Source organism: Benincasa hispida, chromosome 12, assembly GCF_027475165.1.
Source record: "Benincasa hispida cultivar pf3 chromosome 12, pf3_genome.v1.1, whole genome shotgun sequence".
NCBI classification, from domain to species: Eukaryota; Viridiplantae; Streptophyta; class Magnoliopsida; order Cucurbitales; family Cucurbitaceae; genus Benincasa; species Benincasa hispida.
In genome coordinates, this window is record NC_143489.1 from 52,575,847 (window position 1) to 52,603,357 (window position 27,511).

General features: G+C 34.6%; 3 protein-coding genes across 3 annotated transcripts; 2 read left to right on the forward strand and 1 right to left on the reverse strand.

Moving 5' to 3' along the window:
• The first annotated feature begins 5,664 nt into the window (after positions 1–5,664).
• On the forward strand, positions 5,665–8,484 carry LOC120092954 (elongation factor 1-alpha). Its single transcript, XM_039051220.2, has 3 exons — positions 5,665–5,729; positions 6,359–6,840; positions 7,364–8,484. Exons 2-3 carry the CDS (start codon positions 6,379–6,381, stop codon positions 8,243–8,245), a joined length of 1,344 nt encoding a protein of 447 aa, XP_038907148.1. The 5' UTR covers positions 5,665–5,729; positions 6,359–6,378; the 3' UTR covers positions 8,246–8,484.
• A 1,351-nt stretch (positions 8,485–9,835) lies between these two features.
• On the forward strand, positions 9,836–14,752 carry LOC120092437 (UV radiation resistance-associated protein). Its single transcript, XM_039050525.2, has 6 exons — positions 9,836–10,326; positions 10,893–11,099; positions 11,766–11,946; positions 12,324–12,472; positions 13,857–14,084; positions 14,395–14,752. The coding sequence occupies exons 1-6, from the start codon at positions 10,135–10,137 to the stop codon at positions 14,509–14,511; spliced, it is 1,074 nt and encodes a 357-aa protein (XP_038906453.1). The 5' UTR covers positions 9,836–10,134; the 3' UTR covers positions 14,512–14,752.
• Positions 14,753–16,395: 1,643 nt separating this feature from the next.
• On the reverse strand, positions 16,396–19,494 carry LOC120092794 (ER lumen protein-retaining receptor-like). Its single transcript, XM_039050999.2, has 6 exons — positions 19,239–19,494; positions 18,068–18,333; positions 17,804–17,919; positions 16,899–16,972; positions 16,737–16,800; positions 16,396–16,633 (listed from the first exon to the last, which is right to left on the reverse strand). The coding sequence occupies exons 1-6, from the start codon at positions 19,327–19,329 to the stop codon at positions 16,597–16,599; spliced, it is 648 nt and encodes a 215-aa protein (XP_038906927.1). The 5' UTR covers positions 19,330–19,494; the 3' UTR covers positions 16,396–16,596.
• Between the last annotated feature and the right edge of the window lie 8,017 nt (positions 19,495–27,511).

Consider the following 27,511-nt stretch of genomic DNA (forward strand, 5'->3'; position numbering starts at 1 on the left):
TACAACTCACTCAGGATTAAGGTCATGTTACCTATGGTCATCCTAATGAAATGAAAGTCTCAATTATGAACGACGTTGTATAACGAGACTAAATATTTCGTGGTCTGGTCTTATACAAACTCTTTTGTATAGAATATCCCCGCTCGCATGTCTAATACATGAATGATCAGGATCATATTATTTGTAGCACTTTACAACATTTGTAACACCTACAAAGCGGGTCATACTCGTAGTGTCACAAGGATAAGGTACCTAACTTTATCCATATACTACAAACCATTTAGGTTATCACTCAAACACGGTCCACTTGTATGTCTCTATATACATGTTTAAGTCACAACGATAACCATGAATGTTAGTTTATTGGTTTGTGGTTAATGCAACTAAAATATCGTATATTTCATAGACAAAGTGAATCATATATTATTAATCACAAAAATTTTTGTTCATACAAGGTTTACAGACTATGGAACCCTACGAGATTTAGGGCATCAACTCCAATAGAGACATACAAGGATCAATGTTCAAGCTACAACCTAAAAGGTTTATAGTATAGGGATAAGGTTGGGTACCTTATTATGGTGTCACTTGGATATGACGCATTTTGTATTTGATACAAATGCAATGATCCAATACGTTTTTGTAGGTGAAATGCGAGTGAGGGTATCCTATGCAATGAGTTTGCATAAGACCGTAACACGTTATGTTTCTCCTTATGAGTTCACGAGGGATTGCCCTCTGATCTGTATGGGTGAGAGTGTCTTATGAACTTCTATTCACGAGGGATTGCCCTTTGATCTGTATGGATGAGAGTGTCTAGTTTGTCGACTCAATAAGTGTATCATTTTGGGGACAAAATTGAGTAGGGAATTGGGAACATAATAATACAAGATGAAATTCACTCATTCCCGACTTTAGGGTAAGTAGATGAGTGTACCCTTAAGTGGTGTCTCCAAGACTTGAACAAAGGGCTTTGCACTCTCACTGGCCTGAGAGGGTTTTTGTTTAATGGTTGGACCATAAAGAAGTTGTTCATTAGAGGAATACTAGTATTTAAGGATACAGAGGTAACCCAAGGGTAAAAAAGTAATTTAACCCGATTGGTGTATGAACGCTAGTGAAGGACTAACTTGCTGTTATTGATCTATACTCGTAGATACATAAATATATCTACAGTGAGAATACTGCATTTGTGAGTCTTTAGTAGAGTGTACACCACTTAACGAATATTAATTAATGTGGTTAATGAGTTTAGCCAATTAATCTCATATCGTTGGAGCTTCTGATCTATAAGTCCATAAGGTCTACTTGTTAGCTCACTAAATAAAATTGATGGGGAATGGTTTGAATTGTTCAAATAAATTTAGGAAATTGTATATTGATGTGATTAATATATAATTAATTATAGATGTGATCTATAATAAAAATTATGTAAGAGAGATATATTTGAATGAGACTCAAATATTAGATTTATATGAATTGGATTACTAAAGAGATATATACATATAAACATGTGATATTTATATGTTAATGACTCTATATTAAATATTATTTAATATAGTTACTTAATTGATTAATTAATGGTTAATTAATTGATTAAGAAATGATAGAGAAGTGGAAGAATATAAACATGTGATGTTTTTATATATATCAATTAATTAACTATATATTAAATTAGATTTAATATATGGTTATTTAATTAAATAAGAAGTTATTTAATTAATTGGTATCAAGAGTAAAAAGAAAAATGCTTGGACATATATAATCATCTTATTAGCCCATTTAGGGCAAGAAGTGTTTTTGGGTGAAAAACATAACCTAGTCTCCACAAACAATTCTTCTCCACAATCTCTCTACCTCTTCCTCTTACAAGGGTTGGGGACCAATCATTCAACTCTTGGAATCCTAAAGAATAAAAAGATTATTCTCGTGGTAGTGTCTGTGATCGTTGAGGAGACGTTCGTTCGAAGAACGAGAGGAATTTATAGGAGTTCGGGAGTCTACAAAGGTAAGAACCATTCTCATCCCTTTGTTTCTCCTTTTACTGCATGTTAAGTATGTTGTTTATCCTATTTATGTTCTGTTTGGCTCACTGTTTTTGTTTCTTTAAAAAATAAAACAATTGAATGCAAGACGATCCTAACGCTTTCGCTTGGGATTCGATCCATACAATCAAAAATCTCAACTTAATAATGAGTATACGTTTAAACATAGAGTTGTGTCATTTGTCACGTTACAACTATTCATGTCGAAGTAGTATATATCTAATGGTGAAAATATGATTAAACGAATAACTACATCTTTTACTTTTTAAAATTTCATAAATTTATATTTTATCATTTCTTTTCAAATAGTTACAAATATTCGGGTCAAACAAATAAATAAAAAAAAACCTCTTTTATATGTTAATTAAAACTCTTTAAAACTTTTTCTTCGTGTACTAAAATGAACTATAAATCACACATGCATTGCATGTGTTATGGACTAGTGTATAAAAGGAGGTTAAATTAAATCGATTGAAGATGATAACTTTATATTAAATTTTAGTTTTTTAGACCTTGAAGTTGTATTTGGTTTTAATTTTTCAATTGTTTGGTTTAACTCCAACACTTACCATCAATGTGTTGAGATTTATGCCCTAAATCTCGTATTTTGTAAATTGTAAGCAAATTATTCATTAGAAGAAATTCGGGCTTTAAATCGACATTAAAGGGCTTTAATATCGGTTGACAACCGACATTAAAGATAGTGTTATTAAAGCCCTTTAATGTTAGTTGCCTTTAATGTTATTAAAGCCCTACAAAGGTAACTAATCTTCTTCCCTTTTCTCTCAGAAAGCATGCTTATTCTCTGTTTATATGTTTGTTATGTATTTTCTTCTTGTAACGAAATTAAGGTAAAGGCGATCACACGCTTCCGTATAGGATTCAATCCCTTCATGACAACCAACTCCGACGACCACTACTAATGACCACCTCGAGCAACAAACTCTGGTAAGCACCTCGAACAATCAACCATGACGACCAACTCCAACGACCCCCTCCATCAACCAACTCCAACGACGGTCACCTTTGCCAGCCAACTCTAAGGACCAATAACGTCAACCGACTACATTAATTATCTCGACGATCAAATGACTAGCTCTAATGATCAATTATATTGATTATATGCTAAAAAAAAACTCTGACCAATGAAAGTGTTTATAAATTTTTTTTTTTTTTTTTTTTTTTACAATGCATAAGTTATTAATTCTTAGTGTTTAATAGTCGTCCTTTATGGTAATTTAACATCAAAAGAAACACTTTCAATATATAAAAAACGAAACAAACTTATATATAAAAAGACATATTTGAGAAAGTGTAACCAAACATGTGCTATTATTTTAAACATTTTTTTCAAAAAATGTTTAAGTGAAAATGACTTGCCAAAAAACAATTTTTTTAGTCAATTCAAACAACTTTTTTTTTCCCGTTTTTCAAAAGAAAATAAAACCAAGAACAAATTAGATACAAAGAAGATCCTTAGATAAGACATATGAGACTCTATCTCAAAACCAATCACCCTGAGAAGTTATTCAAGTCCCTCCCCAAGGGAAAAGGAACTACAAAAGAAGCGGAGGGGAAGCCAGGCCTTCGGCGACACAAGGGCACGAGCAACCTTATTCTAACCCTGCTATTAAAAAAAAAAAAAACCTAAAGACATGTACTCGAGGGATAAGAAGAAGAATATCCTCAACAAAATTCGAAGTCTTAGATTTGTCCACACAATTCTCGCTAACTATTTTGATGATCTCCAGAGATTTCAGCTAAACCTCCAATGGGGGTAATAAATCTTCAAATATTTCTTCAAGACATCTTAAGCCCTTAAGAAGCGCTAAACCTTTGAGATCTCTTATTGACCAATTTCGACGAATGACCTTAAAACTTGTCCCAACTAGAGATTCCTTGTCACGTATAATCCAACACTGAGCCTCTCTTTGCCTTCGATTTGGCCCGAGATGCATCATAGTTGAGGCTTCAACATTTGGCTGTAGGAGAACTCACTTCTCTAGATTTTTGTGGGCTTGAGAATGGCCCTAAATTATGAATAACTATTTAAATAATTATCATTATAAATTAATTAAAGTAATATAATTAAACATTGGAAGAGGAACCAACCTAAACTTTGAAAATTGCAACAATTTCAATTTTTTAATTTAACCAGAATTTATAGTCAATAATAAAATTTCTAACCTTTGCACTTTTTATTGTTTTGATATATAATGACAATTTTATTTTTTAAATATCTATTATTTCAAACAAAAAATGATTCACATAGAAATTAAACCGGCAATAAATTTTAGTTCAATTTTAACCTTTTACTTCTTAGTTAATCATATTCGAAAGATTGTTTTAAAACAAATATAATTTGATAGAAAATCATATAGAATGAGCTAGGTGAGGGATTTATTTGACATGCAATTATTTATTTGTTTTCAGACCAGTGAGGAAGTAATTGATTTTTTTTCTTCCACCAAGATCATATTAACAGCTATTAGAGTCGTTTCTATCTCGATTATTGTACTAAAATATTTTTTTTAATTAAATTAATACTTATTCTCAAATTTAGAACTCTCATAATCTAAGAAGTTCTAATAAGATTTATTGACGAATTTATTATTGTTTACACATGTTTCTCAAATCAAAGTTTAGACTAAACCAAAATATCATATCATATCATTGTCATTATTATTATTTTTAATTTTGGCCTGCATAATCCGATTATACACTCAGTTATAAAACTTTAATTTAAAATAAAATGTAAATTTTTAAAACCGTGACTATTATATAGAAAATAAAAAAAATTATTTTTTAAATGTTGATTTGCATCCTATTATCGCCTACCAAATATTTTCATTTTTATTTTTTTTTTAAAGTTTTATATTAATGATCAATTAATTATTTTGTTTTTTAACATTTTATTTGATCTTAAATCAAACTTGGAAAAAAAAAAAACAAGCCAAAACTCTAAATCTAGTCTATATATTATTTTGAAATGAATAAATTGTTAATCCTTACAACTTAAATAATGTAATATAACTATCAATAAAAGAACAAAATAAATAAAAGATTTGTTAAGTGTTTCTTAGATTTAGATAATATATATAAAGACTATTTTTTCTTAAAAAAAGATTATTTTTTTTTCAATTCTAAAAATTTATCGACTAAATTATTATGTAAATTAAATTTAAGGTCTAAATTGTTTATTTATTTGTTTTTTTGCAAAAGGTCTAAATTGTTATTTTTCAGAAATTTTTTGAGAGAATATTATTTCAAAACGTATATCACCTAACTAATACGCAGTATTTTGAAATTGTACAATAGAATTAAGGTTTTTTTGAATGAAATTTAATTTAAAATAATCAAATTCGTAAATTTTCAAAAAAGGAAAAAAAAATGATGGTGGCCGCTTCTCAATCTCGTGGTGTGCCGTACGACTGCGCCTCAAAGTATATCCGTCGAAGATGAAGAATTAGGGCAAGCAAAGAAAGGCTATTATCGTAATTATGTTTCACGATCGAGGGATAAAGTTGTAAAAATGCAATAAAAGCGATACCACGGTCTCATAGAAACCCTAGACGCACTTTGGCTATAAATATATCATAAATCTCAATGCTAATACCTCGCTGCTTGCTCCTGCGTGAAATTTAGGCTGCTTCTTTCTTTTGATTTCTCTGCAAATTCTTGTGGGTAAGCTTTCGATTCTTCATCCTCTTCGTTGTCTTTGCTTCACGTTTCTGTCTTGTTGATGCGTTTCTTTGTAATTTTTATCCAATTATAAGTCCTCAGCATGTCATGTTTGTTCCTCGACGTGGTTTGTATGCTTGTTTGAATGTTTTGAGTCAGATCTAGAACTATGGCGGTGTAAATCGATGACCCTTTACGGATCTTGGTTAAACTTTGAGTGAATGTATGCTTTTTCAATTACTGATAGCATCTTAGGTGTTCGACAATCGACCATGATTCAACGTAGCATGCTTAATCTTTTGTTCTGATTTACATCTTTCTGTGAACGTTCGATAGCATCGTGAAATCCGATGGTACATGTATGTTGTTTCATAGCTAAGATTCAGCATCTTTCGGTTTCTAGAATACTTTCATAGGTTGTTTATGGTGGCTTTATGTTGTTGTAGACCAAAATAAACTTTGGGGTTATTAGATCTTCTGCTTTCATGACACCTTCGTAGGATGTTTTTTAACCCTGTTATATGTGTGAAATAGCAGTTGATTTGTGTTAGGTCAAATCCTTTATTGGTGTTATGTTAGATGATTTTGTATATAGGGGAGTTTTAATCCTTCCTTTGTTTCTTTGCTTGCAGTTAGATTTGGTTAATAGCAAATGGGTAAAGAAAAGACTCACATCAACATCGTGGTTATTGGCCATGTCGACTCTGGAAAGTCGACCACCACTGGTCATCTTATCTACAAGCTTGGAGGAATTGACAAGCGTGTGATTGAGAGATTCGAGAAGGAAGCTGCTGAGATGAACAAGAGGTCATTCAAGTATGCTTGGGTGCTTGACAAACTTAAGGCAGAGCGTGAACGTGGTATCACCATTGACATTGCTCTCTGGAAGTTTGAGACCACCAAGTACTACTGCACAGTCATTGATGCTCCCGGACATCGTGACTTTATCAAGAACATGATTACTGGAACTTCACAGGCTGACTGTGCTGTCCTCATTATTGACTCCACCACTGGTGGTTTTGAGGCTGGTATTTCCAAGGATGGTCAGACCCGTGAGCACGCTCTTCTTGCTTTCACCCTTGGTGTCAAGCAAATGATCTGCTGCTGCAACAAGGTTGTTATATGCTCGTATTTTTTGCTATTTCGATCTAACAACTACTAATTTCATATTTGCGTTTAGGATTTATAGAATCAATTTCTAAATTCGCCAGAATAATACATGTTAAACTCGTTATACTCTATGTTTAATCTGATAATGGGTCACACAAGATGTAATGTGACTATTTTTTTTGGCATCAAAGGACGTTGTTTTATGATTGTCCTGACTATGATATGTGCCCACTTTATTAGCCAAGTAAATCAATTCTGATGCCTTGAGGAGAGATTGGCCATTTGGGTGTTGGCTCCGGTCCCTTAACTGGTGTGATTCCCAATTGATGGATACTGATACATTGTTATTTGTGCTATTTTCACCTCTTTCTAATGTTCACTTTCACATGCTTAGTTCCAAGATAGATTTTTTGAGATTCAATTTGCTTACTTTTCTGGCTTTTTCTAGGTTCTTAGAATCTTTTCAAATAGGGAATCCAATTTGACTAATGTATCTTGCTGTTGCTTTTCATTGTTGGTTTCTGTAGATGGATGCCACCACTCCTAAATACTCTAAGGCAAGGTACGATGAAATCGTGAAGGAAGTGTCATCTTACCTCAAGAAGGTCGGATACAACCCAGACAAAATCCCCTTCGTTCCCATCTCTGGTTTCGAGGGTGACAACATGATTGAGAGGTCCACCAACCTCGACTGGTACAAGGGACCAACCCTTCTTGAGGCTCTTGACTTGATCTCTGAGCCCAAAAGGCCCTCAGACAAGCCCCTCCGTCTCCCACTTCAGGATGTTTACAAGATTGGTGGTATTGGAACTGTCCCTGTTGGGCGTGTTGAAACTGGTGTCCTCAAGCCTGGTATGGTTGTTACCTTTGGACCAACTGGACTCACCACTGAAGTTAAGTCTGTTGAAATGCACCACGAGTCTCTCCCAGAGGCCTTGCCCGGTGACAATGTTGGCTTCAACGTGAAGAATGTTGCTGTCAAGGATCTCAAGCGTGGGTTCGTTGCCTCAAACTCCAAGGATGACCCTGCCAAGGAGGCTGCCAACTTCACTTCCCAGGTTATCATCATGAACCACCCTGGCCAGATTGGTAACGGTTATGCACCAGTCCTTGATTGCCACACCTCCCACATTGCTGTTAAGTTTGCTGAGATCCTGACCAAGATTGATCGTCGATCTGGTAAGGAACTTGAGAAGGAGCCTAAGTTCTTGAAGAATGGTGATGCCGGTATGGTTAAGATGGTTCCGACCAAGCCCATGGTTGTGGAGACCTTCTCTTCATACCCACCATTGGGTCGTTTTGCTGTTCGTGATATGCGTCAAACTGTTGCTGTTGGTGTAATCAAGAGTGTGGAGAAGAAGGACCCAACAGGAGCCAAGGTCACCAAATCCGCTGTCAAGAAGAAATAAGCCAAACATTTAAGCCCTGCATTTTGTGTCATTGAGAAGAATGGTTTTAATTTGCAAAATATGAGAAGACTTTTGGTTTTTGGTACTCTTAGTAGTTCTTATTTATTTAGTTTACATGTCTGTTTTTTGTGTTTTTCTATTTTTAATTTTGGTATGCTGTTTTTGAGTCATTTTGAGACATTAAATTGTTGGATACTGCTGAGGGTTAAATGTTTTTAATCTAAGTTTAATTTCTCTTCTGCCTTTTCTTTAATTGTTTTTCTACTATCTTACTGATATTTTTCTGTGATTTATAATGGCAGTCTAGATAATGGCGATGGGTCATTATTGAGAACTAAAGCATTGCACACTTTTATTTTAAAAAATAAAAAATAATATGAAAAATGTCATTTGCAAATTCTATTTTTGTTTTTAAATTTTGGTTAATTTTTTAAAACAGAATAATCTGCATTCCTAGCATCACCTGGCCTTTAAAAGATGACACTAGGAATATTGATAAACGACTCACCCTCCAAAATGAAATGATCATCTTAGATAGCTCCACTTTGATTAGGGCAACTTGTAGTGGCCAAACCTAAATTTGATGACACGAATGTTTAGAGATTAACGTCAATTAGAATTTTGAATCTTCACTTTCACATGTCATTAAAATAAAAAATAACTATCTCAATCTTGTGGTAATTGACAACTATGTTAACAATTACAACAAATGTCAAAGCACATTAGTGCTTCTCCACCCAATCCATACTAGTGGGAGTCACTATACTGTGAAGAGAATGAAACAAGCAAATGATTGCTAACACATACTAAAACTTTGTCATAACTCACAACATGTAATTGATTTATGCATTTTTTATTTTTTATTTTGACAAATATCACACTTTGTGTCAAATATGTTTTATTTTCTATAGTATACTTCTCCGATTATTATATCTCTAATTTATATCCATTTTAAAAAATTGATAGTTCGATTCTCAACATCTTCAATGGTTGAACTAAGAAAAAGTTAGGTCATAATGCATCAAACCATCCATCATTGCCAAATTTCTACAACAAAGCTATTCCTAGAAGGAAAAAAAAAAGAAGAAAAAGAACTACTTGTTATTCAATGTTTTTTCTCCCTAAAAAAAGTCCTAATTTTAATGAGATAATAATAGGTTGCACTTAAAATTTTTAGGTTTGTATGAAAAAAGGTATATAAGTGAGGTTTTTTAATATTATAAATACAAAATTGAAAATTAAATGACCTATTATATATATATATATATATAATAGGTCATTTAATTTTCAATTTTGTATTTATAAGGTGTTAATAAGTTTTCAAATTTTCAATTTTATGATTAATAAGTCACTAAACATTCAATATAGTATCGAAAAATTCCTCTACCTATTCAAACTATTTTTAAAATTCACGAACCTAATAGATATATAATGGGATGTCTAAAAGTTGATTAGACAGAAAATTAAGTTCTATGTTTAGTAAATTTGTTAATTTTGAGAGATTGAATATGACAAGGTCTTAAAAAAAAAAAAAAAAACATATTTGAGTTTATAAATCTATTAAAAACAGCCCATAATGTAAAAAATATTAATTATAATATATTCAATAAAAGGGTAAATTTTTATAAATCAAATTAGTTTCCACCATTTATCAATTTTCATTACATCTCATGATCTCAAAGCTTCATCTTCTTCTTTCTTCTTCTTTCTTCTTCTCTCCCTTCAATTCTCAGAATCCGAAACCTTTTTCTCTGTGAAAAAGATAAAGAAAGGAAGGTATTCCAATGGTTTCTTGAGGCTTTTATAGTAGTTGCGTACTGGAAGGACGATGACGCCGAGCCGTTGTAACTTCTTGAACTCGAAGATCGTCCTTTCTTTTCAACTCCTTCATGGAACGCGGCAAACCCCCTTCTTCTTCTTCTTCAGAATCCAGCAGGTTATCGGATCCGGATAATGCGAAGGTTATTGAATGGGAGGACTTCGAGCAGGAGCTTGCGAGGCTATGGAGTCTCTCTTCGGCGCTCGAGGAAGCCAAGCAACAGAAAGAATCTCTTAAGCAAAAGCTTGATTCTCTAATTCAGGTTTCTTTTTCGCCTAGCAGATTCTTTTCTTCGATTTGAAATTTGTGGCTTGCTAGTGTTTTATCTTCTTCTTGGGAATTTTGGCAGCCTGCATTTTTCATGTGCTGTGTGAATTGGGGTTTTTGAATGGATCTATTTAGCTTCTTAGTGATGTTGGAGAAGTGGAGCGCGAGAATTGTTTCGTTTATGCGGTGTTATACTAGACGAGGTTAAGGGTTTTAGACCTTTTTTTTTTCCTTGCGCATTTCGATTTCGGGCCCTGGCATTTGTCCTGAAAACTACAAGTTGAGTGCGTTGTTGAGGTCGAATTTTTCGTCATTTACATCTTAGGAAATATATTTTGCCGATTAGTTGCATTTCCGTGTTGCACTAAAAGGCCAATAAGTGAAATTTGATTAAGAGAATAGTTAAATAGATGACTATTGGCCTTCTCGATTTGGTTTTGGTGCCTTCCCTCTTCGGGGGATTGAAAGGTTTTGATTGATTTTGTTTAGGAGTTTCCCTGTGAGTGATTCCAAACCATGTAGACAAAGTTCATGGACTTTTGGTTGTTATTTGCTGAGCAGGTTGATGCCGAGTCAGTTAGTCGATCAAATGAGCTTGCAGAGATGCGCGAGAAACTTGAAGCGAGGAAATGTATTGTGGAGAATATGGGCATGCGTTCTAAACTTGCATCAGAGGATGTGAAGAAACAAGAGGAGAGTCTTAGCATTGAAGTTAGATCACTTTTGGTTGCTGGAACTGCTTTATCTAAAGCTAGGAAACGATTGCAGGTAAAATTATCTGCAGTATGATTAGAAGTCACGTCAGAACTTTCATTAATTTTTGCAAGAAGTATGTTGAGCACATTAGTGATCACATTACAAAACTAGTAGAGGTGAAAATAATCACATTTGTGATCCACGCAGAAACATGCAATAGCCATACTTTGTAGAGATGCCTAACTTCTTAATAGCATAAAAAAAGAACAACTCTGATTTAAGGTCTCTGGTATTTTGAAATCAAAGAGATGCAATTTTAACATATTATATCCTACACCTCTTTTGTCTCCTTAAAATGGCATGTTGCTTGTATGATATTTGAATTTTTATAGTGTTCTGTAATTTAGGATGATTTAAAATCGAAGCTAATGTTTCATACTGATTGTTTGTTGAAAATCCTAAAGATACCAGTTCATACTAAATGCGGACATGATGCCTCAGGCCGCTAACAGGCCCTCAGTTATTATTGTCTGATGAATGTAAATTTGTGAATTCCATGTCCTAGGCATCTGATGATTGAAAATATTTATATTTCTTTTATTTTTCATTTCTTCTTTTAGTATTTAAGTCATAGACTCTCCACCACAAAAATATAAATAAAGTTCTCAGAGAAATCTTCATTAGGCTCTCTACTAACTAGACAACTGGCATACTGTTATGAAACTCCATCTATGACAGGAATCAAATAGATTACTCTCTGGGGAAGAAGGCTATGACCGTCTTAAAAGCTTACAGAAGACGCTGAGAAGAAGACAACAATTTATGATTTCACAAGTTTCATTTCTCTATCCTGTAAAAATCTCAACTGGACCTGCGAAGGATCAGGAGCTCGAATCATTTCCCAGCACTAGTAGATTAGGTATATGCTAGTAAGTCTGAGACAGTCCGTAATTTTTCATATACAAGACTTAGTTTAATCCAGGTATTGCAAGATAGTTAGAAGAATTATTTAAAAAATCTGCACAATTTTTACCTCTTTTGAAGTGCAGTTAAATTGATAAGAATTAGTTAAAATATTTTATGTTTTTCACTCACACTACTATTTATGAACCAAAACCTAGCCAATATTAGTTCTGTTAAGCCCTTGTATATAGGATGCATATTATGCTAGACTATTGTACTTTCCCTGTCATAGCTTGTTAATGTTATTGTTTTCGTCTTTACATAATTTTTTATGCTGTTCCAAGATTTCATATGAACATGCTTTTTTGATCATGTATTTTTTCATTCCACCAGGGAATTCTTCTGGATCTAAACCTGTCAATCATGGATCTTTGACAATATTAGGTTTAAATTTGAATGTGCTTCCATTTAAAAAGATGAGCTTTTTCAGCGACAAGAAAGAGACTCAGAGGTCTGCATCTGCCTTGGGATATGTAGCTCATGTATGTTCTCTCTCGTCTTGATATGATTGTGCTGTCAACATGTACTTTCTTCTCCTCCTCCTCCTCCTGCTACTTTACAAGTTTCTTAATGCTGGCTACATTATTGAATATAGGGAAAAATGCACTTTTGGTCCCCCAAGTTTGGAGTTGATGTTTATTTGGTCCTGAGGTTTCAAAACACACTTTAGTCCTCGAGGTTTGCAAAATGATTCTAAATAGTCATTGACTTAACTTTAAACTAACGGAATGCTAACTGGACTATTAAGTGATGACATGTATGCGATGCAAGTTATTTCAATTAACTATTTGACAAAATTAAAATGGGTTAAAATATATATAAATAATATTAAAATAATAGACAACCCTAAATCGATATCTCCTACGCTTTCTTCATACTCTTCTTCCAAACTTTCTTCTACAGTCAATTGTCCACAAATTTCTTTGATTTTTCCAACCCATTAACAATCGCAATCTACATTCTTGCCCCCTTCTTTGCCAGAGATTTCAGACTCCGCCAGAATTTCGGCATAGTTTTTGGGCAAAAATATGTCCCAAACATTAGATTCCGCCACCGACCGAAACGCCGATGAGACGAGGGATAATTTCCCCGTCGGATGAAGTTGAGTGACAGAATCGCTGAAACATAGTCCTCCGGCAACATTCCAATGCTGGAAATTCCGGCCATTTTCTTTGCAAAATTTCAATGTCTCTAGTTTATCACTCTTGAATTTAGTTGGGTCTGTTAGAGAAGGAATTTGGAGGAAAACAGGAATTGTAACCTCCTGGTCTGCTGTAGTCAACCTCACGGTGTGCCTGACTGGCGAGTAAGCCGTCTCCACGGCTTTCCCTTTTGCAAGTTAGGTTTACATCAAAACACTGTTTCTCCCTTTATTTGTTCAAGAAATATGTGGACAATTGACTGGTAGAAGAAAGTGCGGAAGAAGAGTATGAAGAAAGTGTAGAAGGAGATACCAATGGTTTTCTATTATTTAATATTTTTTTTTTATATTTTAACCCATTTTAATTTTGATAAGTAGTTAATTGAAACAACTCGTCACCTGGTCCACATTAGCACTTAACGGTCCAGTCAACATTCCGTCAATTTAAAGTTAAAGTTGGGGACTATTTAGGATCATTTTGCAAACCTCAAGGATTAAATTGTATGTTTTGAAACCTCAAGGACTAAATTGTATGTTTTGAAACCTCAAGGACCAAATAGACATCAACTTCAAACCTGGAAGATCAAAAAAGCATTTTGCCCTTGAATGTATTTAGTCTAGATTGTTGTGAAATATTGTGGTCTGGTTGTGGTTAACCTGTTATGCTTGATGCTGTTTTAACAGTCAATAATGTAAAATATAACACGCTATTGTATTTTCTGTAGGCTGTCTCCCTTATATCTTCATATCTAAAAGTTCCTTTACGATACCCTTTACGCTTGGGTGGTTCTCGTTCCTACATTTGTGACTATGCACCTTCAATAGAGCCCACATCATCTGTTTCCTTATCCACCGCCCTACCTGACACAGATACAAAGCATGTCGAGTTCCCTCTCTTTTTAGATGGACAAGATACAACGAGAGCTGCTTATGCCGTATTTCTGTTGAACAAGGTGTTTCTTTTATTCTGTCTGGATTTTTATGATTCATCAAGTTCCAAAATAAGTAGTTGGTTTTTCATGCAAAGTGGCAAGAAGATGGTCAGCTCATATAATTCAACTTCACCATTCTCAATTTTCTACAGAAATCATTATTGTCTCAAGCATTTTAATTCTACTTCTTTTGTTGGTTTTTCATCCCTAGTCCTTAAGAACCATAATTTGGACCTTTTACGTTTACTAGTTATTGCTTTTAACAAGCCGCATTGTGTTGATCTTTTGAGCTCTACTTGTGTCATAGTTTTACTCTGTGAATCTGTTGCAGGACTTGGAGCAGCTTCTAAACTTTATTGGTGTGAAGAGTTTGGGCCCACGCCATATTTTGGCCAACTTGAAGGAGCTTCTGAGGATCATCCAATCTGCAGATTATATTGATAAGTGATCAAAATTTTCAAATGAAGTTAGGCTTGTAGGTTGAACAACATTGTAAATGGATCGGTTGCATATTCTTACACAGGTGCGAATTCGTTTTTTTTGGTCAGCACCTTTTTCATATCATATACATTGTTAGTTGTTGCTGATACTGATATACAAGGCCGAAGCGTACAATTAGTTTGTCTACGTACTCAACACTGAAGAAAAAGGATACCAAAAATGCATAAAGGAAGATTTGAAGATGATCATCATGCAATATTGTCATCTCTTCTATCTTTTCTCATTTCTTGGTTTATACTTGATATGATGCTGTCTATCAGTTAGCGTAAAAATTTGATTAGTTTTCCATTTCTTGTAGTGCTTTTAGATTATTAGTGCTTAATACTTTGATTAGCTTTGCTAAAAAATAATTTGAGGTTTTGAGAGCCTCACTCTTTCCATTATGTTCATGGAACACCATTTTGATCTTCAGATGCTTCACTCACATCTTGATCAATCTGAGAGCAAATTTGTTGAAGTAATGAAGTTTTTAGCCTTAACTTTTTTTTTAAAAAAAAAAAATGCTGGCAATTCTTGTGACTGACAGTTTCTTTTATTTAGAGTACCTCATAAAATAAAGACCAGACTATAAAAAATATAATTGAATTTTGTCCACTTAAAAAAAAAATGCATTCTTTTAAACATTGCAACAATATCGTTAAACTTTTGTAAACGTATAGCAGTAACTGGGATGGTAAAATTTTTTCTAACCTAAAAGCGGTATTGAAGCCCTTATAAAAGGTCGAGGATAGTATAATAATTTTAAAAAACAAAATTTTATTTTAAACAAAGAACAAAATCTAAACTTATTATTATTTTTTTTTTATAATTTAACCTAAAATAAATTCATTTGTGATCTCCAATTACAAGAGTCACCCGTTTTGTCTCAAAAGTAAGGGTGTTCATGAGTTGGGTTGAAAGACTTTTTAAACTAAATTCAATTGTTTGGATTATAATTTTTTTCAACTTAAATAACATTTATTAAAAAATGAACTTAACCCAATCATGAAATATTTGGGTTGGATTGGTTTGGGTCAATCGGGTCATTTATTTAAAATTTTGTTCTAAAAAGAAACAAAACGTAAGTATGTAAAAATCTAATTTTATTATTTTCATATATTAAATTAAGATTAACATCTCAATTTCAATTTATATTTTGAAATTTTTTTTCTAAAGTACAAAGAAACTACTTTTAATAGTTGTTCCCAATCATGAAATATTTGGGTTGGATTGGTTCGGGTCAATCGGGTCATTTATTTAAAATTTTGTTCTAAAAAGAAGTAAAACGTAAATATGTAAAAATCTAATTTAATTATTTTCATATATTAAATTAAGATTAACATCTCAATTTCAATTTATATTTTGAAATTTTTTTTCTAAAGTGAAAAGAAACTACTTTCAATAGTTGTTGAAGAATAAATTATTAAAAAAAATATTGAAATTAAATAAAAATAAAATCAATATATATATAAATAATTGTATTATAAGTAATAAAAAATATATATTTTAAAGTTAATAATAAATTCAGGTAGGAGAGCGGAAATGAAAGCGCCGGATACTTTGGAAAAATATATAATTGACTACCTCGTCCATTGAGTATAAGAGAACAAGGGGGTTGGTTCGAGTTAGTTTAAGTTATATCAGGTGAACTCATGAACCAACCTAATCCCTAAAAGAGTTGATAACCCAATCCAAACTGCATGAGTTAGGTTGGGTTGATCGGTTTTTTTGAATATTCCTAAGAGGCAGAAATAAAAAAACATCTCATCTTTGAAAAATAAAGCTGTATATAAATTAATAATTTTGAAATTGGACTTCGTTTAAAGAGTGTAAACTTCCAAATGGATGAAACTGAAAGCAAAGGAAGCAGAAAGACTATATTTATAAGGCTACCACCAATCAAAGTCTTCTTAATTTAAATAAAGTCCCCAAACTACAACTAATTCAAAACTAACAAAAAAGATTAAAAAAATAAATAAAAATACAAATGCAGTGAGATATTCAAGTCCTTCGCCTTCTGCCAAAGCTTAATACAATTCTAATCCTAATCTTGTTAAGCTGGTAACTCAAGCTTGACGTTGTTCTTCCAGCTGAGAGAAATCAATTAAAATGGAGTCAAGGTGGAAAATCATCCAAGGATAGAAGACGTGTGTATTATGTACAAAGCATCAAACATTATGTTGTTGAACTTACCTCAGGATGTAGTAGTAAAAGAAATCGGCATATAGCAATGTTTGCACGAGACCAGCTATCCAAGCTGCAAGAGCAAATTTGTTAGATGACGAGTAAGGAATATTTTTGCCTGTGTGTGCATGTGTGCGTATGTGTGAGTATGTGAGAATGAGAGAGACATACTTATCCAACGGACAAAGCTAGGTTCGGTGAAATAACGATAGATCCAATTCAGTATGTACAATGCCCGGTAGGCGCTGAAATGATAAGAAAACAAGGAGATGAATGTAGAAGTTATTTTCAGCTCTGCCTCATTTTCAATGAACGGAATTCAGAAAAGTTTATCAAAAGAGGTTACAAAGTATAATTCAACAAACTCAAACTTCTCTTTTTCTATTTGGTAATGATAGAATAAGTCTCAAAATCTTTTAAAGGGGCATTTGGGCCCCAACTTACCTTGGGTAGACTTGACTATTATAGTCAACTGAATATTTGAGCCTCTCATTATAATAGTTGAAATTCCCAATTATTATAACCCCACTTAAAAAACTATTCGAAAATCCCCGTTGCTTACCGTGTTTCTTATTTTGTAACCATCATCTTTTATCACTTGTAACCCAGACTAACATAGTCCGCATTCCAAACACTGGCGATTATAACCAAAACTAAAATAGTTTGTGTCTTACACATAGACTATTATAACCAACTCAGTGTCTAAGCAACCTCTAAGTTTCTCCACAAGATAGCTTCCAAACAACAGATCCCAAAGACCTAAAAGCATTACCTTGAAAAGGTGATCAGGCCAACGCAAAATATTGAATCAAGGAGAGAGAAACAATATTCTAATTAATACTAAGTAACCATTGGGCATCATCATAACTTCTGAACATAATTTGCAGATAAATTAGACAATTAAATACACAACATTTCTTGAGTTGAAACAGAATGGTAAGAGACGAAAACAAGATGTTTTCACCTTCACGGATGGAACATAAATTCCCTCAGAATCCCTCAATATCATATGCAGTTTATAATCAAAATATAATATGACAAGATAATTGGAGAAGACTTCGGAAATGTAAAGTTACCCAAGAAGGAAGACATATTGTCCTGTTAAATTGTCGATATTCCTTGTCCTTTGTAGCAACACCAATTGAGGAAGAATGGCAACAGCTTCGAGATAAAGGGAAAACGTCCACATCACCTATGCATTTGCATTCATTAAGAACATAGAACATGGGTAGAAAAATGATGCAGAGCTATATCTATAATGCTACTCATGATGGACTCGATAATCAGTTTCATATGAACCACTTCAAAAGAAAAAGAAGGAAAAGGAACAATGTATATACCTCTTTAAATGTAAACCTATGATTAATAACTAGTGCCAACAGCAGACAAGGCAACACGATAAATTGGTAGCGAAATGTGTCCTGGTCCTTGTCGTATGATCTACGCACGATTTTGTGACGTCGCATGTACCAAACAATGGAGAGAGAACTCCCCAGGAATATTAATTTCATTATCAAATTATATATTGATGCAAATCTGTCAAATATGTCCAAATAACGGGTAATAAACACCAGTGCATAAAGTTCTTGGGTCTTCAAAGAAATGCCTGCGGAATCAATCATCAGATTCAGACATGATAATGCTAGTAGACATGGCAGCTCTAATCAGAATAGATTTCAAGCTTTCACAACCAACTATATATAACTCATAGTTCAGTAAATATAACATTCAGAGACTCGTCAAACTGAACAATTCTATGATGAAACAATCAATGTAGAAAATCCAGAAACAACAGATTGGCTAGATTATAATGATGAAAACAAAATTTTTGAAGTATAGAAGATATATCCTGACCCACATCCTAAGAATTTATGTTTCATAGTAAAAGAACATCAGTTAGTGACAGGAGTAGGAGTTGTAACTCCACTCCTTGTTTGGCTCAAGGAGTTTGTAGCCCCACGATTAAAAAACATTATGTCCATGACTTCTGACGCCTGTGGTGGTTTCATTAATCAAAGACATTAAGATTTTATAAACCCAAGGAATAGCTGCATACACTTTATAACTTTTGTGATCCATATTTGAATGGTAGGAATAGGAAGCTTGGACTTTTGCAATGTATATTTGAATTTGTAAGTTTATGATATGCAAAATTTAAAATGCGAGTTTATAAGTACGAGTTTACATAATCAAACCCCATAAACAAGTCGAATCCATGACTCGAACACCTTTACAACATCAACTTCAACATCTTTCTTCAGTTTAACACCAAGCTTCTGAAAACTCGAATTGGAACCAAATGTACCAAAAGAAGAGGAAAATCAAGAACTAACCAAATCAAACATCCCGCCCAAAACCAAACCCTTCTCCATATTCTACTCTAATTCAACACAATGAGGCACCAATAAGTCATCATCATAATCAACCATACGAATAATTCAGGGCAGAGTTCACAAAGTTCACAACCAATAAAACAGTGCTAAAAGCTTTAATTAGAGAAAGAAGACGAACCAGCACAAGACTTGATAGTATGAATTTTGAGAAGTAAAACCAGAATGCTGGCCAAATGGGTCATATCCCCAGCCAATCTGAACACATTCATCTTCTTCCTCTTTTGAATTTCCCACTCGGAAGATTCTGAATTTCTCGGCGTTTGAAACAGCCGGAAAATGAGCACGTAGAATCGATATCGCAATTTCCCACAGCCCTAATCGATTAACAAAAAGAGAGAAGGATATCAAATCTTCACAAGAATACAAAGGGGAAGCTAATTTTAAAATGTAATTTATCCAAAGAGTTGGGAAAATAGTTAGAAATAGTCCTTTTAAGTTTTTATATTATAAAATTAACTTATATTTTTAAAAATTCGTAAAAATAGTTTTTCTCGGTCCATCTCGGACAAGATCGACCACAAGATTTTAGTTAAAAAAATCAGTTTTTTTCCAAGTTATCGATTGTTTGGAGCTTTCTCGGTACATCTCGCCAGATTTTGCATCGAAATTATGTGTATTTCGGTGTTAATCTTGGACAAAGTAACACCAACATTCTATATATTTTAGCTTTTTTTTTGATGAAATCTCAAATATAATTAATATTGAAATTCATATATTTGAGTTTTTTCGGTGAAATCTCAGACAAGATTAACATCGAGATTCTATATATATCCCAAATCATCTTTCCCAAAATTTAAAAATATTGAATCAATTTAGAAAATCTATTTTGATAATTGGAAAACTCATTTGGAGTTTGAAAATCGTGAAAACATAAATTTTGCTAAAGATTTGAAAATTTACATAACAATTTGATATAATATTTAGTAAAACTAACCGAATTTGGAGAAATTTTGAAAATAATATAAGATTTGGAATATTACATAAAAAAAATAACAAATCTCGATGTCTAATCAGGTGAGATGTATCAAAACAATCGATAAGTTAGAAAAAATTGATGTTTTAACTAATTCTCGGTGGTCGATCTCGTCCAAGATAGACCGAGAAAAACTATTTTTACGAGTTTGCAAAAAGCATGCTAGTTTAGTAAGGTGAAAACCTAATTGTGCTATTTTTGACAATTCCCCAAAGAGTTTCATTTTCCCATCTTTTTCATAAAGATTTTGTATTTGACCTTTGTTTTTTAGCCGTCGTATTTTAGAACAAAACCAATTAGCGTGGTTTTGTCCCAATCGGATTTTTTTCCTTTAGATTGGCTACTTGGGGCGGATTTCTAGGGCCTAAAATGGCGGGTCACGTTTACGGAAGATTGTTAAGTAAGTTCCTGATTTCTTGACCAAATTAATGATGGTTAGTCATTATAGGAGCAAGAGTTGTTCTGGTATTAATGATTGGTTGAGGATTTCTCAATTCAGAGGAGGGATAATTGATCTCCCTTCTACGACTTTTGTTCTAAACCTTTGAAGCGTCATTGCGAAACTAGATGTCACATGGGGTTCATGTTAGTTTTGCTAAACCTTATTGGATGTTGTATGTTTTTCAACAGGTATTTTCTTAAAACCTAACGTAGGTCAATGTGTTTTTATTTTCAACAATGCGTTAGTATTTCCATTTAATGCCTCTAATTTGATCAATTACATACAGTGGAAAGAGTCTTGTAAAACGTATTTCGTGGTAAACGACCTCGAATTTGTCATGGTTGAGGAATGTCCTCAAGTCCCGATCCTTGATGCACCGCGAAGTGTTCGCAATGCATATAAGATGTGGATGAAGGCTAATTCATTGGCCCGACTTCACATTTTAGCTAGTATACCTGATGTTTTGGCCAAAAGAGTTGAGAACATGGTCATTCCACGCGAGATCATGGATTCGTTGCAAGATTTGTTTGAACGTCTGTTCTTACTTTTCGAGCACAAAGGGATGGATGACAAAACCAGTAGTGTCAATTTCAAAGTTAAACTCCAGGAAGAGGAAACAATTGTTGCTAACTCTGTTCAGGTTCATAGAAGAGAAGTATTATCTGACATGGAACTTGGAGCTTATTTAGGTCTTGATACTGATCCTGCAACTCTCTAAAAGAGGAGGATGTCTAACGACAACAAATGTGATTTATTGTTCTTGGAGACGTGTTTGGTAGAGAATGATGATTCTACCTGGATCCTTGATTCGGGCGCTACTAATCACATCAATTCCTCTTACCAAGGATTCAGTGTTGTGATTGATGTCCTAATTCTCCCGGAGTCTCGTTGTTTGTAATTATACCCATTGTTTTATGAATAAAATAATTGTTATTTCATTCTGACATTTACTCATATCCAATAAACAAAACTCCATGGTTATCTTATGTAAACTTAAGCATATATATGTGATATACAAGTGGATTATGACTTAAATGATAACCTAAATAGGTTTGTAGTTTAAGGATTAAGGTGGGATACCTGATCCTGGTGACACTTGATCATATATATGTGATATACAAGTGGATTTGCATGTGTTGTAAAGTAATATAGATGGTAGATCATGACAATTCATGTGGAGACATGTGAGTGGGGGTATCCTATACAAAGAGTTTGTATAAGACCGGACCACAAAATGACTAGACTCTGTATATAAAGCCGTTGATACTAGAGACTTACATCTAACCTAAACGACCATAGGTGATACGACCTCAATCCTGAGTGTTTTGGGAACTCCTGCCTTTGAGGGCGGTTCTTTGATTAGTATGGGTGAGAGTGGCCAAATTTCCAACTCAACATGCCTACCTTTTTGGGGATTTTTCTAATCTTGGAGTTGAGAACTCACTTACACAAGATAGAATTCACTCCTTCTTGAAGCAGGGTACGTAGAGAGACTGCTCCCTTAAAGGCTGATTTCAGGGCTTGAACATAGTGGCCACAACTTCTCTTTGGAAGAGAAGACTCAGTCATAGTAGGACTATGACTTATGTTCATTAGAGGAATCAGTGGTACTTAAGGAGTTAGATGTAACTACAGAGACATAACGATTATTGGCCGAGTTGTACTTACGAGTGATCTGTGAAGGGTTGTCACACTGTTGATTGGTTAAGATGGACACATAATATATCTGTGGTAAGGAAAGTTCAGCTATCGATTTTTAGTGGAGTGCCTGGCAGTTAACGGATGGTAGATCCCATGACTAAAGAGTTTAGTTAGTTATTCACGTACCGTTGAAACTTCGAGCTACAGGTCCATAAGGTCTCCTTGGTAGCTCAATGAATTCAGTTGAGGATCAGTTCTTGGTGCTGATTTGAAATGTTCAAATTGACTAGAGGTAATTCGATTATATATGACATAATCGGTTTGATGTATGAGATACATCTAGTGGAAAATTAATGTAAATGAGATTTACATTAAGTACCATGGAATAGAAAAATAGCTATAGTGTTTATATGTTTCATGAGATGAAATATTAAAACTATAGGTTATAAATATATTATGGTAAGTTAGTTATCATTTATATTTATAATAATATTAATTATTGGATAATTATCTCTTTTTCTCTAATAACCAATTGAGTGGAAGGTTATTGGTGGTTTCATGGTAACCGTGGATAAAAGGAAAAATGTTTTCCTAATTTTAGTAAGAGAAAGAAAATTGTTTTTTTGAGATTTGCAACCTCAGAAAATACTCACGGAGAAGTTGTCAAGTAAATAAGATTTACTAAGCGACAGCTTGGAGTTAGCTAAACGATCATGGAGTGTTAGTACACGATAGACACTCAACTAAGCAATGAGCTAAACGATCGCATAGCTTTTGCTAGACGATCACTTAGCTTTTCCTAAACGATTGGGCATCGACCTATACGATATGTTGTTCCATCTCCCACTTGCTCATTTGTTTACACGATTGCGGTTCTTCCTATTTTCTACCTCAAACCAAGTTCACACAGAGTCCACCCTCTGGATTCTCATACCGAGAATACTAAGGTAGCCTTCTTGGTGGTGTCATACTCAACTACACTATCGAGATTCTATGGAGGCTGTTCATGGTGTTCGTGACCTTGGCGATCGCTAAGTTTGAGTGCGCGGTGTTCGTGCAGTGTAGCGGTCGTGTTGGACGAGCGTTCATGTGTTGTTGTGATCGAGCGTTCTTGATCAAGGAACTCAAAGATGAGTCTACAAAAGTGTGTTGATTCTTGTCCTTGGACTTTTGTATAGCATGTTGTAATTTCTGTATTTTAGCATAACCGCATGTTTTCGTTTGTGATTGTAATTGTAAAATTCATATACGATTATAATTTGGAATGCTTCTTTCGCTGCTCATGGAAATCCTCATATTCGATTTCCTTCATTCAATTCCTGGCAAACGTTGCCATAAGGAGAGATAACTCTTTGAGTCGATACTTGTGAGGTTATTTCAGCTGTTGCTGTAGGCAGGCTGAAGTTATTTTTGGATAAGAAACGTTATCTGTTACTGGATAATGTTTTTGTAGTTCCTCATATCAAGAGGAACTTAATCTCGGTTTCTTGTCTCATTGAACAAGGTTATATCGTCTCATTTTCTGAGAATAAAGTGTTTATTTTCAAGAATGAAATGGAGATTGGTTTTGGTTCAATGGAAAGTAACTTATATGTACTAAAGTTGTTAGTCATAAAAGCCTTGTTTAATATTGAAATGTTCAGTACAACGAAACAGCTAAAAGACCAAAGGTTTGTCCTAAGGAAAACGCCCATCTTTGGCATCTAAGTTTAGGTCACATCAACCTCAATAGGATTGGGCAGTTGGTGAAAAGTGGACTTCTAAAGAGTTTAGAGAAAACTCTTTGTTGGTGTGTGAATCATGTCTCGAAGGCAAGATGACCAAACGACCTTTTACTGGAAAAGGTTACAGAGGCAAGGAAGCCTTGGAGTTTGTACATTCAGACCTCTGTGGTTTGATAAGTGTTAGAGCTCGAGGTGGGCATGAATATTTCATCTCTTCCATAGATGATTATTCAAAGTACGAGTATCTCTACCTAATGCAACGTAAGTCTGAAGCCCTTGACAAGTTTAAGGAGTATAAGGCTGAAGTTGAAAACTTGTTAGGTAAGAAGATAAAAATACTACGATCTGAGCGTGATGGAGAGTATATGGACCTTCAATTCCAGAACTATATGATAGAACATGGGATTATGTCCTAACTCTCGACCCCAGGTACACCTCAGCAGAATGTTGTATCAGAAATGAGAAATAGAACCTCGTTAGACATGATTTGGTCTATGATGAGTTATGCTCATCTTCCAGACTCGTTTTAGGGTTTTGCAATGAAGACTGCATGCTATATTCTGAACAACATTCCATCGAAAAGTATTTCTGAAATACCTTTTGAATTGTGGAGAGGCCATAAAGGTAGTTTACGCCACTTCAGGATTTGGGGGTGTCTGGCACATGTGCTTGTGACTAACTCGAAGAAGTTGGAACCACATTCGAAAGTTTGCCTCTTTATAGGCTACCTTAAGGAAATGAAGGGTGGATACTTCTGTGATTTGAGTGAGAACAAAGTGTTTGTTTCTACACATGCTATCTTTTTGGAAGAAGACCACATCAGGGATTATAAACTACGAAGTAAGCTTGTTTTACGTGAGATTTCTAGTAAGACTGAGACTACTAAGGGTCCAACAAGAGTTGTTGAACAGACTGACAGATCAACAAGGGTTGTTGATGTCGATACATCTAGTCAATCAGCTCAAGAGTTGAGACTACCTCGATGTAGTGAGAGGGTTATGAACCCATTGGATCGTTACATGGGTTTGACTGAAGCCCAGAACATCATTTCTAATGATGAGGTCGAGGATCCATTGTCTTTCAAGAAAGCAATGGAGGATGTTGACAAGGATGAATGGATTAAAGCCATAAACCAGAAGATGGAGTCTATGTACTTCAATAACGTTTGGGAGCTTGTGGATCCACCTGATGGGGTAAGACCTATAGGGTGTAAGTGGATCTATAAGCGAAAGAGATGTATAGATGGAAATGTGCAAACCATTAAGGCTAGACTTGTGGCAAAAAGTTATACCCAGGTTGAGGGAGTGGACTATAAGAAAACTTTCTCACCTGTTGTCATGCTCAAGTCTCCACATTTTATGATTATGAGATATGGCAAATGGATTTCAAGACTATCTCTCTTAATGGTAATCTTGAGGAGACCATCTACATGACTTAACCAGAGGGGTTCGTAGTTCCAGATCAAGAGCAAAGAGTTTGCAAGCTTAATAGGTCCATTTATGGGCTGAAACAAGCGTCTAGATCATGGAACATTAGATTTGCACTGTGGTCAAGTCGTTTGGTTTTTATCAGAACGTTGATGAGTCTTATGTTTGCAAGAAGATCATCAACAGCTCAATAACTTTCTTGGTAATGTATGTGGATGATATCCTACTCATTGGGAATGATGTAGAGTTTCTGACTGACATTAAGAAATGACTATCTACCCAATTCCAAATGAAAGATTTGGGTGAGGCACAGTATGTTCTAGGGATCAAATTATTCGGGATCATAGAAACAAGAGGTTAGCCTTGTCTCAAGCATCGTACATTGATTAAATGTTGATCAGGTACAGGATGCAGGATTCCAAGAGGGGTTTGTTACCCTTCAGGTATGGAATGGTTTGTCTAAGGATTAATGTCCTAAGACACTTCAAGAGGTTGAGGAGATGAGACGGATGCCCTATGTTTCAGCTGCAGGAAGCTTAATGTATGCAATGTTGTGTACCAGATCCGACATTTGCTATACAGTAGAGATTGTCAGTCGGTATCAGTCCAATCCAGGATTTGATCACTAGATGGCGGTCAAGACGATCCTCAAGTATCTTCGAAGAACGAGGGACTACATGTTCACGTATGGAGATAAGGATTTGATCCTTACAAGATACACAGACTCTGACTTTCAGACCGATAGAGATTCTCACAAATCGACATCGGGGTCAGTGTTCACTCTGAATGAAGGGGCTATAGTGTGGTGAAGCATCAAACAAGGATGCATCGCGGACTCCACTATGGAAGCCAAATATGTAGCCGCTTTTGAAGTAGCTAAGGAGGCTGTTTGGCTGAGGAAATTTCTTACAGAATTGGAAGTTGTTCCAAATATGGATTTGTCTATCACTCTTTATTGTGATAACAGCAGAACTGTGGAAAATTAGAAGGAACCTCGGATTCATCATCAAGGCAAGCATATAGAGCGAAAATACCAGTTGATCAGGGAGATTGTGCAACGTGGTGATCTGATAGTCACGAAAATCGCATCAGAGCACAACGTTGCTGATTGATTTACAAAGGCTCTCACAGCTAAAGTGTTTGAGGGTCACTTTGAGAGTCTGGGTCTGCTGGACATGCGACCTCTTGTCTAGGATAACTAAGAGATGATACTGAGGTATGCCCTACTTCATTATATATTATACATGTATTTATCTTGTATTGTATATTAGTCTCCCGAGACATTAGGACAAGTGGGAGATTGTTGGGAGGTGTCTTAATTCTCTCGGAGTCTCGTAGTTTGTAATATATACACATTGTTATGAATAAAATAAAATTTATTTTATCTGGCATTTACTCATATCCAATAAACAAAGCTCCATGGTTATTATATGTAAACTTAAGCACGTATATGAGATATACAAGTGGATCATGCCTTAAGTGATAACCTAAATAGGTCTGTAGTATAAGGATTAAGGAGGGATTCCTAATCCTGGTGACACTACGGATACGACCCGTTTTGTAAAGGTTTGCAAGTGTTGTAAACTACTATAGATGATAGATCCTGACCATTCATGTGGAGACATGCGAGCGGAGATGTCCTATACAAAGAGTTTGTATAAGACCGAACCACGAGATGATTCATCTCTGTATATAACGCTGTTGATATTGGAGACTTACATCTCACTTAAATGACCTTAGGTGACATGTCCTCAATCCTAGTGTTTTGGGAACTTATGCCTTTGAGAGCGGTTCTTTGATTAGTATGGGTGAGAGTGACCAGATTGCCAACTCAACATACCTACCTTTTTAGGGACTTGTCTGATTTGAAAGCTGGGAACTCAGTTACACAAAATGAAATTCACTCCTTCCCCGAAACAGGGGTAAGTAGATAGATTGCTCCCATAAGAGTTGATTCTGGGGTTTGAACATAATGGCCATAACTTCTCTTTGGAAGAAAGGACACGGTTATAGTAGGGTTATGACTTATGCTCATTAGAGGGATTAGTGGTACTTAATAAGTTAAATGTAACTACAGGGGCATAACGATTATTAGCCCAACTGTACTTACAAGCGATCTGTGAAGGGTTATCACATTGTTTATTGGTTGGTATGGACACATAATATATTTGTAGTAAGGAGAGT

Coding starts and splice junctions, on each gene's coding strand:
- LOC120092437 (XM_039050525.2), top strand. CDS start 10,135: ATGGAACGCGGCAAACCCCCTTCTTCTTCTTCTTCAGAATCCAGCAGG. Junction 11,100..11,765: donor AAGCTAGGAAACGATTGCAG/GTAAAATTATCT, acceptor CATCTATGACAG/GAATCAAATAGATTACTCTC. Junction 11,947..12,323: donor TCCCAGCACTAGTAGATTAG/GTATATGCTAGT, acceptor TCATTCCACCAG/GGAATTCTTCTGGATCTAAA.
- LOC120092794 (XM_039050999.2), bottom strand. CDS start 19,329: ATGAATGTGTTCAGATTGGCTGGGGATATGACCCATTTGGCCAGCATT. Junction 18,334..19,238: donor TACTATCAAGTCTTGTGCTG/GTTCGTCTTCTT, acceptor TTGATTCCGCAG/GCATTTCTTTGAAGACCCAA. Junction 16,973..17,803: donor CAATATGTCTTCCTTCTTGG/GTAACTTTACAT, acceptor TTATCATTTCAG/CGCCTACCGGGCATTGTACA.
- LOC120092954 (XM_039051220.2), top strand. CDS start 6,379: ATGGGTAAAGAAAAGACTCACATCAACATCGTGGTTATTGGCCATGTC. Junction 6,841..7,363: donor TGATCTGCTGCTGCAACAAG/GTTGTTATATGC, acceptor TGGTTTCTGTAG/ATGGATGCCACCACTCCTAA.